At 44.3% G+C, this 18,362-nt stretch overlaps 1 protein-coding gene across 1 annotated transcript; it reads right to left on the bottom strand.

Moving 5' to 3' along the window:
- Positions 1-5,130: 5,130 nt before the first annotated feature.
- On the bottom strand, positions 5,131-5,882 carry LOC107278618 (zinc finger protein STAMENLESS 1-like). Its single transcript, XM_015790917.3, has one exon. It carries the CDS (start codon positions 5,758-5,760, stop codon positions 5,449-5,451), a length of 312 nt encoding a protein of 103 aa, XP_015646403.1. The 5' UTR covers positions 5,761-5,882; the 3' UTR covers positions 5,131-5,448.
- Between the last annotated feature and the right edge of the window lie 12,480 nt (positions 5,883-18,362).

Here is an 18,362-nt window from a genome sequence, read left to right as displayed (position 1 = left end):
CGGAACCTCTGCCTTCGACGTCCTGCACCGGGAGAAGGCGGCAATAAGAAAAATCCGGTGCGTGCAAACGGCGTGGAGTCCGGATAAGTTACGCGCGACTTATCCGGTTCGGTTACGGGCAGTGGAGATCGTGCGGGCGCCCTGATCAAGCGACTCTTCTCTATATAAACCAACCCGCGACCCTTCTCTATATAAACCAACCCGCCGTCTTCACGCAACATACGCGAAATCAATCTAGGGTTTGCCTCCTACTCTATACTGCGCCGTCGCTCGTAGATTACTCCATCCCGCTCGCCGGCGTGCACCTGCGTTCGGGAGAGCACGTCTCCGGAACCTCTGCCTTCGACGTCCTGCACCGGGAGAAGGCGGCAATAAGGTTTTTGAAAAGCGCTTTGCGCGACTGCTCCCTGTTCTTCTGCGACGGCTCGTCTTCCCCTTCACTCGCGTGCTGCGTGCCTTCGTAGATGCCTGCGAAAAGTTTCGACCGAGCAGCCGGTCTTTCCGCCACCTCGGTACGTGTTCAATATGTTGCGCATATTTGATCTGTTCATGTTATACTGTGTAGTTTACATGCGTAGATCTAATGATGCGTTTATGCTAGTTTTCATCTGTAATGTCATGATTTATTTATGGAATAGGTTAAATCATTATATGCCTATAATCTCAACAATCCAAAAACCTTATTATAGGCACTGTGATTTTACTATGGCTGGTTTTGCCGATGCACTGAGGCCGGATAAATTCACCGGTGTGCATTTTAAGAGATGGCAGATTAGAGTCACTCTGTGGCTGACAGCTATGAAATGCTTCTGGGTGAGTACTGGCAAACCTGAAGGAGTTCTTACTGCTGAACAGCAGAAGTAATTCGAGGAAGCCACTACTCTCTTTGTGGGATGCATTCTTAGCATTCTTGGCGATCGTCTGGTCGAGGTGTATATGCATATGACCGACGCTAAGGAGTTGTGGGATGCACTGAATACTAAATTCGGTGCTACTGATGCTAGCAATGATCTGTATATCATGGAGCAGTTTCATGACTACAAGATATCTAACAACCGTTCTGTAGTCGAACAGACTCATGAGATACAAACCATGGCTAAGGAACTCGAACTCCTTAAGTGTGTCTTACCCGACAAATTTGTGGCCGGGTGCATTATTGCGAAACTACATCCATCTTGGAGAAGTTTCGGTACTACACTCAAACACAAGAGACAGGAATACTCCGTTAAGGGGTTGATAGCGTCTCTTGATGTTGAGGAGAAAGCTCGGGAAAAAGATGCCGCGTCTAAGGGCGATGGTGGGCAGTCCAGTGCCAATGTTGTGCACAAGGCCCAGAACAAGAGCAAGGGGAAATACAAAGCTCAGCAGACCACCAACTTGAAGAAGCAGAAGAAGAACAACAACAATCCTAATCAGGATGAGAAGACTTGCTTTGTGTGTGGCCAACTTGGTCATCTGGCTAGGAAGTGTCCACAGCACAAGGGGAAGAAGGCACCTGTAGGGCAGACTTCTAAGTCTGCTAATGTGACCATTGGCAACACTGGAGATGGAAGCGGGTATGGTAATTTACCTACTGTTTTTTCAGTTAATCAGTCTACTAATTGGTGGGTTGATACTGGGGCCAATGTACATGTTTGTGCTGACATCTCATTGTTTTCTTCTTATCAGGTCGCACGGGGTTCCACCGTCCTAATGGGGAATGGGTCACATACTTCTGTTTATAGTGTTGGCACGGTAGATCTGAAGTTTACTTCGGGAAAGATCGTGCAGCTGAAGAACGTGCAGCATGTCCCTTCTATCGACAGGAATCTTGTTAGTGGCTCCCGTCTGACTAGAGACGAATTTAAGTTGGTTTTTGAGTCTAATAAAGTAGTCGTGTCTAAACATGGAAATTTTATTGGTAAAGGTTATGAGTGCGGAGGCCTGTTCCGCTTTTCCCTTTCTGATTTCTGCAATAATTCTGTGAACCATATTTGTGGCAGTGTGGATGATGAGGCTAATGTTTGGCACTCACGTTTATGTCATAGTAATTTTGGCTTGATGTCTCGGCTTTCCAGCATGTGTTTAATTCCTAAGTTTTCCATTGTCAAAGGTTCTAAGTGCCATAGTTGTGTGCAATCGAAGCAACCTCGCAAGCCTCACAAGGCTGCCGAGGAAAGAAACTTGGCACCACTAGAATTCCTACATTCAGATCTTTGTGAAATGAATGGGGTGTTGACAAAGGGTGGAAAACGATATTTCATGACTTTGATTGATGATGCTACTAGATTTTGCTATGTGTACTTGTTGAAAACGAAAGACGAAGCTCTAGACTATTTTAAAATTTATAAGGCAGAAGTTGAAAATCTACTTGACAGAAAGATAAAAAGACTTAGGTCTGATCATGGTGGAGAGTTTTTCTCAAACGAGTTTGACTTATTCTGTGAGGAACATGGCATCATACATGAGAGGACACCTCCCTATTCTCCCGAGTCTAATGGGATTGCTGAAAGGAAGAACTGCACACTGACTGACTTGGTGAATGCCATGTTGGACACTGCGGGACTACCTAAGGCATGGTGGGGGAGACATTGTTGACCTCGAATCATGTGTTAAACAGAGTTCCTAACAGAAATAAGGGCAAAACACCATATGAAATATGGATTGGAAGAAAACCATCACTTTCTTACTTGAGCACATGGGGGTGCTTGGCGAAAGTCAATGTACCAATAACGAAGAAGCGCAAACTTGGACCTAAGACTGTGGACTGTGTCTTTCTGGGATATGCTTATCACAGTATTGCCTATAGATTTTTAATAGTTAAATCTGAGGTACCTGACATGCATGTTGGTACAATTATGGAGTCTCGTGATGCTACCTTCTTTGAGAGCTTTTTTCCAATGAAGGATACACATAGTAGTTCGAGCCAACCATCTGAAATAATTCCCAGTTCAATCACATCACCAGAACAAACTGAACATACACATGAACATGTCACTGAGGAGGATGACAGTGAAGCTCCTCGAAGGAGTAAGAGACAAAGGACGGCTAAGTCTTTTGGTGATGATTTCACTGTGTACCTCGTGGATGACACTCCTAAGTCAATTTCAGAAGCATATGCATCTCCTGATGCAGACTACTGGAAGGAGGCTATTCGTAGTGAAATGGATTCTATTATCGCTAACGGGACTTGGGAGGTGACAGAGCGACCCTATGGGTGTTAACCTGTGGGATGCAAGTGGGTGTTCAAAAAGAAGCTTAGGCCTAACGGTACTATTGAAAAGTACAAGGCTCGGCTTGTTGCTAAGGGCTATACTCAGAAAGAAGGCGAAGATTTCTTTGACACTTACTCACCTATTGCTAGATTGACCACAATTTGTGTGCTACTTTCCCTAGCAGCCTCACATGGTCTTCTCGTTCATCAAATGGACGTTAAGACAGCTTTTCTTAATGGAGAGCTGGATGAGGAGATCTATATGGATCAGCCTGATGGGTTTGTAGTTGAAGGTCAAGAAGGCAAGGTGTGCAAATTGTTGAAGTCTTTGTATGGTCTGAAACAAACTCCTAAGCAATGGCATGAGAAATTTGACAAAACATTGACATCTGCAGGCTTTAATTAGCGAAGATGTTGTCCTGCAGAGCATTCTTGAAAGAACTCACCTTTGTGAGCTTGACTGTTGGTCGTAGTCTATGGAGATTTTGGGTGAATCTTCTAGGAAGCTTACTATAGACCTAGGAGTATGACTTATACGCTCCACCCGAGGGGTAGTCTACAGACGGTCTAGTACCAGATAAGACTCTGAGTGAAACTTGCTTGCACAAGACTTGCAATTCAAGGCATAGTCCATTGTTCAAGTTGTGAGTAAGTGTAGCTTGGAGTTCTAGGTGGATGTTCAACCTTAATCGGTCTCCATCGAACCGCTGGTATATAAACAGTACATTAGAAAAGACAAATCTCAGTGGGATTTTGAGATTTGGTGGGGGATTGTTGGAATTAATGAATGGGCCTTAGCCCATTCGAAGATTAATTCTTTGGAACATCACAAAAGCCCACCTCATAGGATGGCATGCATGTGGAGTTTAGTACCACCTTGCTTATTCTCGGAGAGGGGGACCTCCTTAAAAGGGAGGATGCCCTCCTAGCTACTTGAAGCATGTGTGGTGGAGAAAAGAGGGGGAACACAAGCGCTCGCTCGCCTGGCCTCGCCTGGCAGGGCAGGGCAGGGCAGGCGGCGCGCGTGCATGACGTACGCGTCGAATGGTCTGCCAAAATTGGTTCCTCACCTTGCGCAGATGCAGCCTCCTTTTGCAGTTCGGATTCATTTTTGTTTTGGAACGTTCCGAAAAATCCGGTGCGTGCAAACGGCGTGGAGTCCGGATAAGTTACGCGCGACTTATCCGGTTCGGTTACGCGCAGTGGAGATCGTGCGGGCACCCTGATCAAGCGACCCTTCTCTATATAAACCTACCAGCCGTCTTCACGCAACATACGCGAAATCAATCTAGGGTTTGCCTCCTACTCTGTGCTACGCCGTCGCTCGTAGATTACTCCATCCCGCTCGCCGGCGTGCACTTGCGATCGGGAGAGCAGGTCTCTGGAACCTCTGCCTTCGACGTCCTGCACCGGGAGAAGGCGGCAATAAGGTTTTTGGGAAGCGCTTTGCGCGACTGCTCCCTGTTCTTCCGCGATGGCTCGTCTTCCCCTTCGCTCGTGTGCTGCGTGCCTCCGTAGACGCCTACGGAAAGTTTCGACCGAGCAGCCGGTCTTTCCGCCACCTTGGTACGTGTTCAATATGTTGCGCATATTTGATCTGTTCATGTTATACTGTGTAGTTTACATGTGTAGATCTAATGATGCGTTCATGCTAGTTTTCATCTGTAATGTCATGATTTATTTATGGAATAGATTAAATCATTATATGCCTATAATCTCAAGAAAATCATAATTAAATCTTTCTTACAATTGCATTCTTGTTCTCTGTATTTTCCAATGATCACGGTAGGACATGCCAACATATATATACATTTCGTTTTCTTACTTTTTACCACGGAGACTGCAATGTAGAATTAATTTCCACATTGATCAAATTGGTGGAATTGTATAAGCCTGATCATCGGATCATCGATATATACTAGTACGTCCTCAAGAAATTCTCAAATATGTACACATTTTTATCAACTTTGAGCAGATTTCTCACACATATTTACATAAGGAACCAAAAAAAAGAACCTAATTTTGTTTAATCTCGATCGATCATCCTATATAAATTTTATCAATCCATTATAGTTTCTTATGATTCGTGTCTTTGCATATTATACTACCAAATAAAATCAAACAACAACCAAATTAAAGTACGCAAGAACCTGCTTACCCATTCATCAGTAGTAGTATTATATATAGCTAAGCGCTTCACAAGTTAATCTATGGCGATCCGGCCCTAATTGAACCACATGCATGGCTAGTTCAGTTCAAGGATAGTGGGCATGGCCAAGCCTGAGCTCCAGGTCGACGCCGTCCCTCTCTTCCTCGTTCCTCCCCAGGGTGAGGCCCAGGTGGACATCTCTGCCGTGCTGCTGGCCGCCGCCGCCACCGCTGCCGCTGCCGCCGCCTTCGTGGTGCTGGCCGCCGCCCTGCGACTTGCCGCCGGCGCTCCGGTCCTTGCGGTGGATGTTCATGTGGCCCCCGAGCGCCTGCGCGTTGGTGAAGCCCCTCTTGCAGAAGGTGCACTCGTAGTAGGACGCCGCCGGCGCCCGCCTCGCCGGCGCCCCCTCGCCGTCCATCGGAAATTAACACACGCCGCCTACTAGCTTAGTACGTAGTACCAGTGAGCTTGGAGGAGTGAATCTTTAGGGTTTCTTGGAGCTAGTAGCTAGCTAGTGGAGTCTTGGAGAGGAGAAGGGGAGGAGGCTTGGGAAGCAGCAAAGGCAGGTGATTTTATAGAGTGGCAAGCTAGTAGCTTCCTTTAGGAGTGATGGAGACGCACAGGAATTAAGGGCGTAATTTGCAATATTGGCGTGTGATGGAGAGTAATTAAACAACTCTGCCGGCCGGCCGGCGAAGGTGCTGCCGTCCTCGTCAGCATACACGTACGGCAGCCGGCCACCTGAATTCGGTCCATCTGACATGGCGTATTGTATTGTTTTGGCGTGCATGGAATTAATCGTCCTTACTCCTTACCCAATCTCCGCGTGATATCGATCGATGAGGAAACCAAAAGTATAGCATTGGTATATTTGCCAGTAGCAGGGTGTTTCATGCATTTGTATCGGGGTCAGTGGTCACCGCTATGACCGAAATTCGGTCCGAAATTATTTGATTTTTTAACAAAAATTGATTAAATATAAATATTACCAAATTCAAAAAAATGGGTGGGTGGGGGGGGGGGGGGAAGAGGGGGTCCAGAATAGTTTCGGACGAAATTTCATTCCGCAATTTTAAATCCTGGAATCCGGTTAGTACGTACGTAGCTCTAAAAAATTTAGCTATGTGATGTATTCTTAATTTGTGCAGCGGATCGATCGAATCTATGTTTTTACTAGAAGAAGAAGGAATAAAACCCTATATCAATGACCTTTATAATAAGCTTCCCTATGTAGCCGGTTTCTCTTTTACGACATTAAGATCGACTGTTTAATCGATTTCCTTTATTACTTCTTATAGACGTGTCCTGAAAGGATGATATAAACAAAGATCCAACAAGAAAAAGGGGAATTTACAGTCACTTTTCCTTTATCGTGTAAAAATTAAAGCTTTACACGGGAGCAATAGAGGTTGGCCAAGTTTTTCTACTTCCACTATCGGAAAAGTAGCTAGGTCTAGAATTAAGAAAAAGAAATATAATCGCCAAGAAAAATGGAAAATAAATATCAACTGAGTACAATGATGTAGCCCCACCCCGCATACAATATTATTAGATAAACAAATGAAGCCCCTTAGACATTAATTAACAGCTGATCAATTTTATTACTCTTTGTTTTTTTTTCTTTTCTCATAGCTAGCTAACTTCCAAAACAAGACTACATATATATGCATAGTGTGATGCACAAGTTGAGTTTCTACACACACAACATATATATGTCAACTTCAGAAGCGTCGTGTACGTGCTTCAACTTATTTAATTATACGGCAATTGCAAACTCTTATCATATTTACCACGATACGTACGTTATGCTTGGATCAAGCTAGAGATATTGAGAAAAGAAATTAAAATATGTAAGACGATCGAGGAGATATTAATTAGGTTAGTTAAGAGAGGGGCATTACGATCCGTATATATATGCTGATATATTGTTGCTCTGAGCTCAGCCGCTGCTTGCTTTGGAGTTTCTGTTGCTTTCGTCCTGATCGACGCTTCATCACATCCTCGGTGCACGGAGAAAGCAGCCGGTCTCTCCCTGTCATTTTCTTTGGACCCATGCATGCGACTGATCACTTTCTGAGTACTTTGATATAAGTATGTTTTGATCAAGTAGTGAGTAGTGACCAATTGACCATATATGTAAGGTGTGATATGAAGATTGTCAAACAATAATATGCATTTTGATGTAAAAGTTAATTATTCGACATGCGTCATTTCGAAAAGGTAGGGTTGATGCATGCATGTGGCTGCCGGCGATCCAATTCCGATCAGATGGGGTTGGTCCTGGCTGTCATAAGTGCTGCTTAAGTTATATAAGTTCCCTAGCTAATTACATGCATCTGGGTTAATTAAAAACCTTTTGCCCAAACTTTTCATTTTTTTAAAATAAAATAAAGTTGGCTCATGTGACATCAAGGGAGAGATATCTACCATGCTCTAGTACTCTCCACCTTTGATAAAAAAAAGGTGAATATTAAGAAATGACTTAATATCAAATATTTAAAAGGGGTGAAGGCTTCGAACCCAGATCGTCTAGCTCACCACCTCGTAGAGCTAACCGAAAGACTCCTAAGTGTTCACTACTGGAGATGTGATCTTTGCCGAGTGGGGTAAAAACCACAAGAGTCCCGATTCTAAAAAGAACCGGGACTAAAAATGATCTTTAGCCCCGGTTGAAAATCTCACAACCATTATATGATCTTTAGTCCAGGTAGATAATACCAACCGGGACTAAAATTCAACACGGGACTAAAATTCAACACGTAGTATATAATCCCTCTCACTTATCCTTATCCTCTCCTCACAGATCCCCTTTCTCTTCTTCCTCCTCCCCTCCCTCCCCTTCTCCTCCCCTTCCTCCCTTCCCATTTGGCGGGTAGGCGGCCGGCGGGGCCGCGCGCGGCAGCGGCAGGCAGGCGGCTGGCGGGGCCGCAGGCGGCAGGCGCCGGCCGTGGCGGGCGGCGGCGGCACGGGGCTGGCGGCTGGCGGGGCCGCGCCGGGCGCCCTCTCCTTTCTCTCTTTTTTTTATAATTTGTGATTCACTGAGATGTATAATTTTGTGATTCGTTGTATGGATCTGAGATGTATAATCTGTGATGTATTTGATTTGTGTGTAATTTTGTTAGGATTTGTGATGTATTTGATTTGTGTGTAAAGATTTGGGATGTGAATGATTTGGGATGTGATTTTGATTTGGGGATTTGGGGTTTGATTTGGGGATATGCATCCCACTCGATTTAGGAGAAAATACAGGGATTAAAAAAAAGGGGACGAATGACTGCCGCTATTCTCTCTTTAGTCCCGGTTGGTAACACCAACCAGTTACCAACCGGGAGTCCCGGATTCGTCGTCTCGGTTGGAAAAAAAACAGTTGCCAACCGGTGGCAAAGATCAGTTGTGCAGCAGTGGTTTCTCACTCTCTACCTTTGATTGCTGCGCGTTAGCATAGGATTATAAAACAATTGACCGTGTGGTGTTATCAAGCGCTATGGGCCGGGGAATGCTGGTTCAATTTTCTCAAGAAATTAGCTTTGTATTTAATTTCCTTTGATCCAGTCAAAAAATGCCTCGATTTGTCCTATCCCTTTTGTCTCAAAACTTTTTGCATTATTTAACTACGTCGTAGTTAACACCAAGTCGCCAGTCATGTCCATACCTATGACCAGATGTTGGAACAAACCAGCGGAGTTTGTACTCCCATTTTTTTTAGCAAAAAGTGAGAACCTCAACTGTATTTAATTTATTCATTTCCACCACTATAGTGCCACACTTCCTAAACATTCACCGGGCTTAATATATAATCCATATATCTTAAAAGTTCAGTTTGCGTTTGAAATTAGGATCGACAAAGTGAAAAATGTAAGATATTATATATATAGGAGATAATAAAGGCGAGTGGTGTATAAATTAAGTAGAGTTAGTTTCTGTATGGAAGTTTTTAATAAGCTTACAATTGAAAAATACTCCATCCGGTCCGATAAGTATCACGACTACATGATTGATTTTCCTGTACGTCCTCCCTTTTTTTCTATGCAGTCCGTAAGTGGAACCGCACAGAAAAATAGGGGGACCGGCGATAGTTTGTCACCCGTACAGGAAAATCAATTTTTGTGTGCAGGTCACTTAACAGATCCGTACGCAAAGTGACCCGCACATGAAAATAGCTCACCCTGTCGTCACGCGCTGCGCTCCACGAAAATAAAGTGTTGCTCCCTCCACCCGGCTCATCCTCCCACACTTATATCCTCATCCTCCTCCTCCCACACTTCTCTCTCTCCCTGTCCTCCTCCCCCTCCTCTCATCGCCCTCTCCCTCTCCCTCTCGTCCTCAGCGACGGCGGCGCCCTCGGCTAGGGCGGCGAAAGCGGCGGCATCAACTACAGCTACGGCAGCGGCATCGGCTATGGCTACGGTGGCATCGGCTACGGCTTCGGCGGCGGTGGCTGCATCGGCTACGGCAGCGGCATCGACGGCGGTAGAGCGGATCCGTGGCCGGCTAACGCGGGGAGGACGGATCCGTCGCCGGCGACCGCGGGAACGATGACAGTGGGCTTCGGGAAGGCAGCGACGACGATGGTGGTGGCGGCGACGATGACGGTGTTGATTTTTTATTAGGGGTCATGGGTGGATTTTGATTTTTTTTGTTTCTATTTTTAATTATCCCGTGCGGTCGGTATAACACGACCGCACGGGGTAATAGATTATCCCGTGCGGTCGGCCCGCTCGCACGTGAAAATGGCGATTTTCCCAGACGGTTGGCTGCAAACGGGCCGGATCCCCGCACGGGATAATCCAAATACACGCATGGGAAAATGGTTCTTATACTAGTGTACACGGTTCCTTAAAAAATAATTTGACCACTATATTTTTTATTATATATATATATATTAATAAAAATATTATTTTATCGAACTATTTTTTAACACTAATCTATACGTATGGACTCTATACTTCTAAGATAAATATTTTAGATTCTATTTATAGTTAAAAATTTTAAAATTTGATCATAGCCTTGTCTAAAACAATAAATATTAACAACCCGGAGGGAGTAAGAACGTGGAATTTCAAAGTATTAAGATTAAGATATGCATCCACTTAATTTCATAGCACTAAATTTTGTTGCTATATATACTCTCTACATACCAAATTAAGTTTATTTTTTACCCATCCCACACATACCAATACAATACCGAAAATACTAGAATACTCAAACTTTATCAAATTCTAATGCTCACTCACTTTATATATTCCCAATGCACTTATTTCCTAGCTACTTTCATAAACTTCGATGTAATAATTACTCAAAAAATAAAGTTATTTTGGGACAAACGGTAGGGGCTAAAAATAAACTTATTATGGGAAGGAGGGAGTATAATATAAAGTAGGAGTATAATACCATGAAATATTTTTCATATTAAAAATCAATTATCCATTGTCACATATCAAAGCTGCATTTCATTAGACAAAAAAGAAATAATTGGTAAGACTAAACTAATGCTTTTCGGCACTGCAGAAATTCTGTAAGGATTTATGTGTGGAGTAACTAAATTGTTGGTGTTCTAATTTTGACTTATGCATGAGTACCATGTTTAATTTAGATTACCAGAAAAAACAGCTGATTGTTGTTTAAGCATCCTGCATCCAAGCCAAGACTAACCCCTTTTTTTTTAACGAACCGGCACAACACAGTGCCTATTTCATTGTATAGAATAAAAGTAAAAGTATTTGCAAGGAGTTTGAAAAAGAAAAGACTATACAAATGAATTTAGAAAAGCTAGGGTAACATTTCTGCGAGTCTTTTTGCTTTTGCTTGCGCCCAAGCTTTCCTTTCCTCCTTTATCTTAGCAACAAGTGAGGTCGTTGGGAGCTCTTTGTGGTGGAAGGCTCACTGGTTTCTTACCTTCCAAATCTCCCAAGACGTTAGCAAAATAAGAGACCGTGTTTCGAGTTTGGGTAGTCCTCATGTGGCCATTGCCTCCCACCATTGTTCGACTATGTTTGTCGCCTCCCATGATCCCAACCTTAGTTGTTCACAAGCTGTCCAAGTTGCATGCATTTCCCAAATTCTTTTGTGTATCTACAATCCAATTCTAGATGGAAAGAAGTTTCAGGTGTGTGGCGACAAAGTGGGTAGTAAGTGTTGTTCGGTTATCCCCTTGTCACTTGTTTATCGGAAGTCCAAACTCTGTTTTGGATTACTAGACAGGCAAAAGATCTGCATTTTCGTAGGACCCAGGGTTTCTAGATCAAGGCTTCGTAGCTCGTCTTGGTCAAGCCGATGAATTGCGCTTTCTATGCAGAGCCAACAGAGTATTGTCTATGAATGGTGACTTACAAGTGATGTCATCTGTCTCTCAGGTGTTAGTTGCACTCCTTGCACTGTATTCCATAATTGTACCAATTGATCTATAAGGTCAATTGTCATTCCTTGGGCGATTGGAAGACCTAGCTCTTGTACCCATTGACTGTTAGGGATGGCTTTTTTTAAGGTCTAGTTTTTCTTCCTCAAGAGTTCATACGCCCTTGGCGCTGTATCTTTAGGACGTTGTCCATTGAGCCACACCAAATTCCAAAATCATAGGTGGCCCATCTCCGATCTTGATTGTTGTGGCTGCTGCAAAGAGGATTGTCTGTGTCATCACGTGGGTCTCCATCCCAACCCATGTTTTCTTGGGTAACTTCCATTCATGCCATAGCCACCATATCCTGAAAGCTCTTGCGAATTTCACTAGATGTAGGATTCCTAGGCCCCCATTTTCTGTTGGCAAGCACGTATTGTCCAATCAACATTGCATTTTCCTCCTATGATGTCATCGGTTCTTGCCCATAGAAATTGTTTCCTCTGTTTGTGCAGGACCTCCAGGGATTCCTTGGACACCTTGTGTGCTGTGAGAAGGTATATTGGCTGCGAGGTGAGTGCCGACTTGACCATGATCGTTCGGCCAGCCATGTCCTGGTTTTTCCATCTCCAGCCCATCACACGCGCGCCCAGCCGATTTGTCGAAAAGCAGTTGCATGTAAACTTTTCGCAGTCTTCATGTTGAAAGAGGCAAACCTAGGTATTTTATTGGGAAGCACACCCTCATGACTGGTATTCCTTCCAGGAGCGAAGACACCTGGGTCCTCTAAGCTGCAGGGAGGCTTTAACTAATTACTCCTTAATTAGTTATTATTGACCAGGCCTATAATGTCCAGTCTTGTTCTACTCCCGGGTCAGTTCGAGTCTTGTTCTATTTCCAAGTCTGTATCTAAAATGTTTAAACACATTGAAAATTAAGGATACATATATAGAAATTGGATGGACGGCACCGAGTTGTTAATTTATCTCTGGGTGGTTGTGTAATGAGTTGGACATAAGAGGCAAAGATATATTAGTCGTTTAATTCCTGGAATTAATGTTCACAATTACTATACTTCAGCTTTTCTGTGTAACAATCCTGGATGCGTTGCTGACCATTTAATAAGGCAAACAACTTGCTCTGAGCCTACTCGGTAAAAACGGCTAAAATGATCAACTAATGTGTGCAGCAGGATCTGCTAAAAAAGTAGTATATGAAGTGCAAGCCCCCTAATAGATATTTCACACATGGTCGGGGCTTGGATTCTCAGTTTGGGCCGGCCCAATGAAGCGAAAAGACTTCAATAGAGACTTTCTCAGCCTATGCAACAATTAAAACATTCTTTTGGAATAGTAGGAGTACGGATGAAAACGGCTCGGAAAGGGACAAACCATCTATACTGCTTTTGTTTTCATATTTTTTTAAAATTATAGTTGGAAATAAAAATCCTGGATACGAAAACAAAATTAAATGCGAAAACAGAGTGAATATGACAACAGATATCTATCATGATATGAAAACCCCTCGAACTAAACTTTTCAAATCAACAAAGACATCTAACTCACATTTATATTTTTAGCAATAATAATATACCACTAGTTGTACACATCACTTCTAGGATAACAAGAACTATATTCATCTATAACCGTAAGTAGCATGGTATGACCTAATATAACTGTAAGTAGTAATTTATCAAAAGCAAAATAGATATAAAGCACGAGAGTAGAAAAAATAATCTCGATTCGACTAACTATCTCAATACTTAGTACAAATCTGAACATCATGACTAGGAAAGGATGAATCTAATCAGCTGTATATGAGAAGTAATTCGTCTTCGACTTAAAAAAATCGAATTTCTTTCCTAAAACTTTCTGAATTCGTTTCTGAAAAGTTTCAACCAATTCTGGTTTCCGATGGATAATAGCCTAAAAAAAGTCAAATTTGTTTTCGTTTCCGAAAAATGTGTTGACACTGCCATAAATAGACCTTTTTATGTTCTACTGATTGAACCATGTGAAAATAGTAGCCGGCAAAAACGATAATGGAAATGGCAAAGAATATGGTAATGAAAACAAAAACGAATATTGTTGTACCGACCGTTTCCTTATTTTACCGTATTTCCACAAAAGTTACCGTGTTTCTAAAATTAGACATCCATCAACATTTCTCAACCAAATCCTTAATTCTAGTGCATCGATAATGAGATACACTTTGTTACTTAGTACAAGCTTGAATTTATGTGGTTATATATATTAATTATGTAGTCTATATTTAGCTAACTATTGAATTTCAATGTTTTCAGCATTAATTACTGATTTTTGATCGATACAGCCATATTTTCATTCGTATAGTTCTGTCCTTGATTTTGCAATATTTTCGATTCTGTTTTTCATCCAGCTCTACCCTTTTAACTATGTTTTTAAGGGAAAAAACATCGTTATGGAAATGGTCGAGAGTACAAAGTTACCGTGGAAGAGCTCCAAGCTGCACTCAGGTCCGGTCTCTTGCCTAACGTCGAGAGACCACCTCCTCGCGACCCGCGAGACCGATCAATAAAGGGATAGCAATTTTTTTTTTAAAAAAAACAGAGAAATGGCTTCTAGTCCAGTGGGAAACCCAGCTGAAACGGACTCTGTTTCTTTGAAAGAAAGGCCCAATGAGAGATGCTTCTGAGGTTTGTTTCAAGGAATAAGTTCACCGGAGGTTCCTCAACTTAACAGCGAGATTTTTTGAGATCCCTTAACCACAAAACCAACAATGTGTACCACTAAACTCACACAAACCATGCACACAAGATTCTATGGCAGTATATATGGGTGGTTTCGCTGACGTGGCATCCTAATCAACAAAAAAAAAAGTTGGGACCACTTCTCTTCTTCTCTCTTTTCTCTTTTTTCCCCTTCTATTCAGTTCTTCTCTCCCAGGAGGCTGCCGGCCGGCGGCAGATGAGGGCAAGGCGAGCTGGCGAGCCCGGACGAACTCCGCTGCCGCCTCCGCGCTCGCCCGCCGTCTCCCCGCCTAGGTTGTGGTGGCAGCGGCACGCGGAGCGGCCGGCAAGGGGAGAGGCGACCGGCCGCGCCGGTGTGAGATGGGGGAGAGGAGGGCTGAGAGAGGTGCAGAGTGGCCGGCGGTGGAGGACCGATGCCTGCGCGAGCTCGTGTCGGGAGGAGTCCCAAACGGAGACAGCGACTGGTTGAGCAGGTGGCGATGATAGAGGGGTGAGAGGTGGCGGCGGCAGCAGCAGCTGGTGCCAGCCGAAGAGGGGAGAGTGGAGGCCGGCCGAAGAGCGAGCAGATGAGGGCGATGGGAGAGTGGATGCCAGCGGGAAAGGGGGAAAGAGGCGGCTGACGCTCTCACCCGCCACTTTCGTCTCCGCCTGCACTGCTACCGAGGACGAGGGCGGTTGGATCCATGCGTCGGCGGCGCCTGTCTCCTCAGCCGCCACCGCTCCCGGGGGTGTGGGGACGGCGGTGACGATGGCGCTCACGCGGAGGACGACGGGCGAGCGTGGGGGTGGGTGGAGCGCACGGCGGGCAAGCGTGGCGGCGGATCGGCGACGGGTGAGAGAGCTCTTCCTACCACTGATCAACGCGTGCCGGGAGTACGAAACAAGGCGGCGAGAGGAGAACAAAGAAACCATGTTGGAGCACTCGTACGTCGACACGCTGCTTGACACCAACCTCCCTGACGACGGCAACCACGTGCTCGCCGACGACGAGATCATCAAGCTCTGCTCCGAGTTCCTCAACACCGGCACCGACACAACGTCCACCGCGTTGCAGTGCATCATGGCTAAGATGGAAGGAGGTCACCGCGACGAGGTGGAGTTCGCCGAGGTGCGGGAGCAGCGGTCACTGGTGGAGAAACCATCTTTCGTCGGTCGGCCGATTTCCACAATAGTCCCGGATGCAATAAAAATCGGGGCTAAAAATGATCTTTAGTCCCGGTTCAAAAGGGTAACGGGCATATTTGATCTTTAGTCCCGGTTTGTGTTACCAACCGGGACTAAAGATCATCTTTAGTCCCGGTTCGAATGCTGTCAGGGCCTGTCAGGCCCCCCTGGGATCTTTAGTCCCGGTTGGTAGCACCAACCGGGGCTAAAGATCACCGGGATTACCAACCGGGACTAAAGATCCCGGTGATCTTTAGCCCCGGTTGGTGCTACCAACCGGGACTAAAGTCCCACCCCTATATATATGTCTTCTTCCTCCTCCAGCTGCCCGAGCAAGCTTCAAAATTTCTTCAAAAAAGAGGGGAGGTCATGCCAAAATTTCTATTGAATTTATTTCGGTGATTACATACAAATCGGAGGTGCCTAAAAGGTTTGCAACTTCATCCTCCAATGTTTTTTTTGTCATACTACATTTGCACCTATGTTTTGCACACTTTTTTTGTCTCCAAAATTTAGTTGTAAGTTGATGAGAGAGAAAATGTGTGTGGGGAAGAAAGAATATATAAAAATTTAGTTCATTTGCTAAACAAGGTTTTATAAAATAGTTGAGAAGAAAAACTCTAGTGAAAGTTAATCTTAAATAATAGAAAACAAACTAAAATGAAAATTAAAAGAAGTAAAACACATTAAAATTAGTTTAAAACTTTACAAATAGTTTTTAAGAATTATTTGGTGTAATATTTTATGATTTTTGTATGAATAAAGATATCGTATAATTATTGTATGACTGTCATTATTGTAAGAATAATTATTTGTGTACGGTTTTTTTACTCATGTAGATGGATCGGCAATGGATGTACGCTGACCGGCGGTCCAAAGAGTTTATTGACGGCGTGCACTATTTTTTGAGAGTGGCCGAAGCTAACAGGCAAAGGGGTTTTATTTGTTGTCCATGCAATAAGTGTAAGAATCAGAAGGAGTATTCTGCATCCAGGACTATTCATTTCCACTTGTTTGAGTCGGGGTTCATGCCAAGCTATAATTGTTGGACATCCCACGGAGAGCAAGGTGTTGAAATGGAAGAAGATGAAGTGGAAGACGACAATATTCCAGACTTTGCTCAGTATGTTGGATTTGAAGGAAATCAAACGGGCGAGGAGGAAATAGCTGCTGATGGTAACGACGTTGCGGATGATCTTGGTCAGATGTTGCAGGACGCCAGGGAGCACTGCGAAAGTGAAAAGGAGGCCCATAAATTGGACAAGATGTTGGAGGACCACAGAACTTCGTTGTACCCAGGTTGCGAGCAGGGGCACAAAAAGTTGGATACCACTCTAGAGTTGTTGCAATGGAAGGCAAAAAATGGGGTTAGTGACAAGGCATTTGGCGATTTATTGAAACTCGTCAAGAACATTCTTCCGGGGGGAAACAAATTGCCCGAGACAACGTACGAGGCTAAGAAGATAGTCTGCCCGTTAGGACTGGAAGTTCATAAGATTCACGCATGTCCGAACGATTGTATCCTATATCGCGGTGAGGAGTATGAGAACCTAGAAGCATGCCATGTTTGCAAAGCACTACGATACAAGATTAGACGGGACGATCCAGGAGAAGTTGACGGGCAGCTAACAAAGAAGAGAATTCCTGCTAAGGTGATGTGGTATTTCCCTATAATACCACGGCTAAGGCGTTTGTTCAGGAACAAGGGGAATGCTAGAATGTTGCGATGGCACGCTGAAGAGCGTCAACAGGACGGGATGCTGAGACACCCCGCCGATGGTTCGCAATGGCGAAACATCGACAGAAAATTTAAAGAATTTGGAAAGGACGCACGAAACATACGGTTTGGTTTGAGTACGGATGGCATGAATCCTTTTGGAGAGATGAGCAGCGGCCATAGCACTTGGCCCGTTACGATGTGTATCTACAACCTCCCCCCCTGGCTATGCATGAAGAGGAAGTACATAATGATGCCGATTATTATTCAAGGCCCCAAGCAACCTGGTAACGACATTGACGTGTACCTAAGACCACTGGTAGAAGATCTTAAACAGTTGTGGAAGAAGGAAGGTGTCCCCGTGTGGGACGAGGACAAACAGGAGGAGTTTAACCTACGAGCGCTGCTGTTCGTAACCATCAACGATTGGCCTGCACTTAGCAACCTATCCGGACAGTCCAACAAGGGGTACAAGGCTTGCACTCACTGTATGGATGAAACAGAAAGTACGTATCTTAAGCACTGTAGGAAGGTTGTATACATGGGTCATCGTCGATTCCTTGCAGCAAACCACCCGGTACGGAAGAAAGGCAAGCACTTCGAACATAAGGCCGACCACCGTACGAAGCCTAAACATCGCAGCGGGAAAACAGTGTTTGCTATGGTTAAAGATCTTAAAGTAGTGTTTGGAAAGGGGCCTGGAAGCCAGCATATAGAGAGCGAAGATGGTCACGCGGCGATGTGGAAAAAGAACTCTATATTTTGGGAGTTACCATATTGGGAATTCTTGGACGTACGCCACGCAATCGACGTGATGCACCTCACTAAGAACCTTTGCGTAAACCTTCTTGGCTTCCTAGGTGTATACGGAAAGTCGAAAGATACACTGGAAGCACGTAATGATCTGAAGCATATGGAACAACGCGGCGACCTTCACCCGGAACCAAAGGAGAAAGGAAGCCATTACTTGAGTCCAGCCAGCTACACTCTCAGCAAGGCAGAGAAGGAAAGTATGTTTGAATGCTTGGAGAGCATAAAGGTACCGTCTGGATACTCCACGAATATCAAGCGAATAAT

Source organism: Oryza sativa, chromosome 7 (genome assembly GCF_034140825.1).
Source record: "Oryza sativa Japonica Group chromosome 7, ASM3414082v1".
Classification (NCBI taxonomy): domain Eukaryota; kingdom Viridiplantae; phylum Streptophyta; class Magnoliopsida; order Poales; family Poaceae; genus Oryza; species Oryza sativa.
This window is presented reverse-complemented; position numbering and strand designations above follow the sequence as displayed.

Bases quoted from the DNA above. Each gene is read 5' to 3' on its own strand.
- LOC107278618 (XM_015790917.3), bottom strand. From the start codon at position 5,760: ATGGACGGCGAGGGGGCGCCGGCGAGGCGGGCGCCGGCGGCGTCCTAC.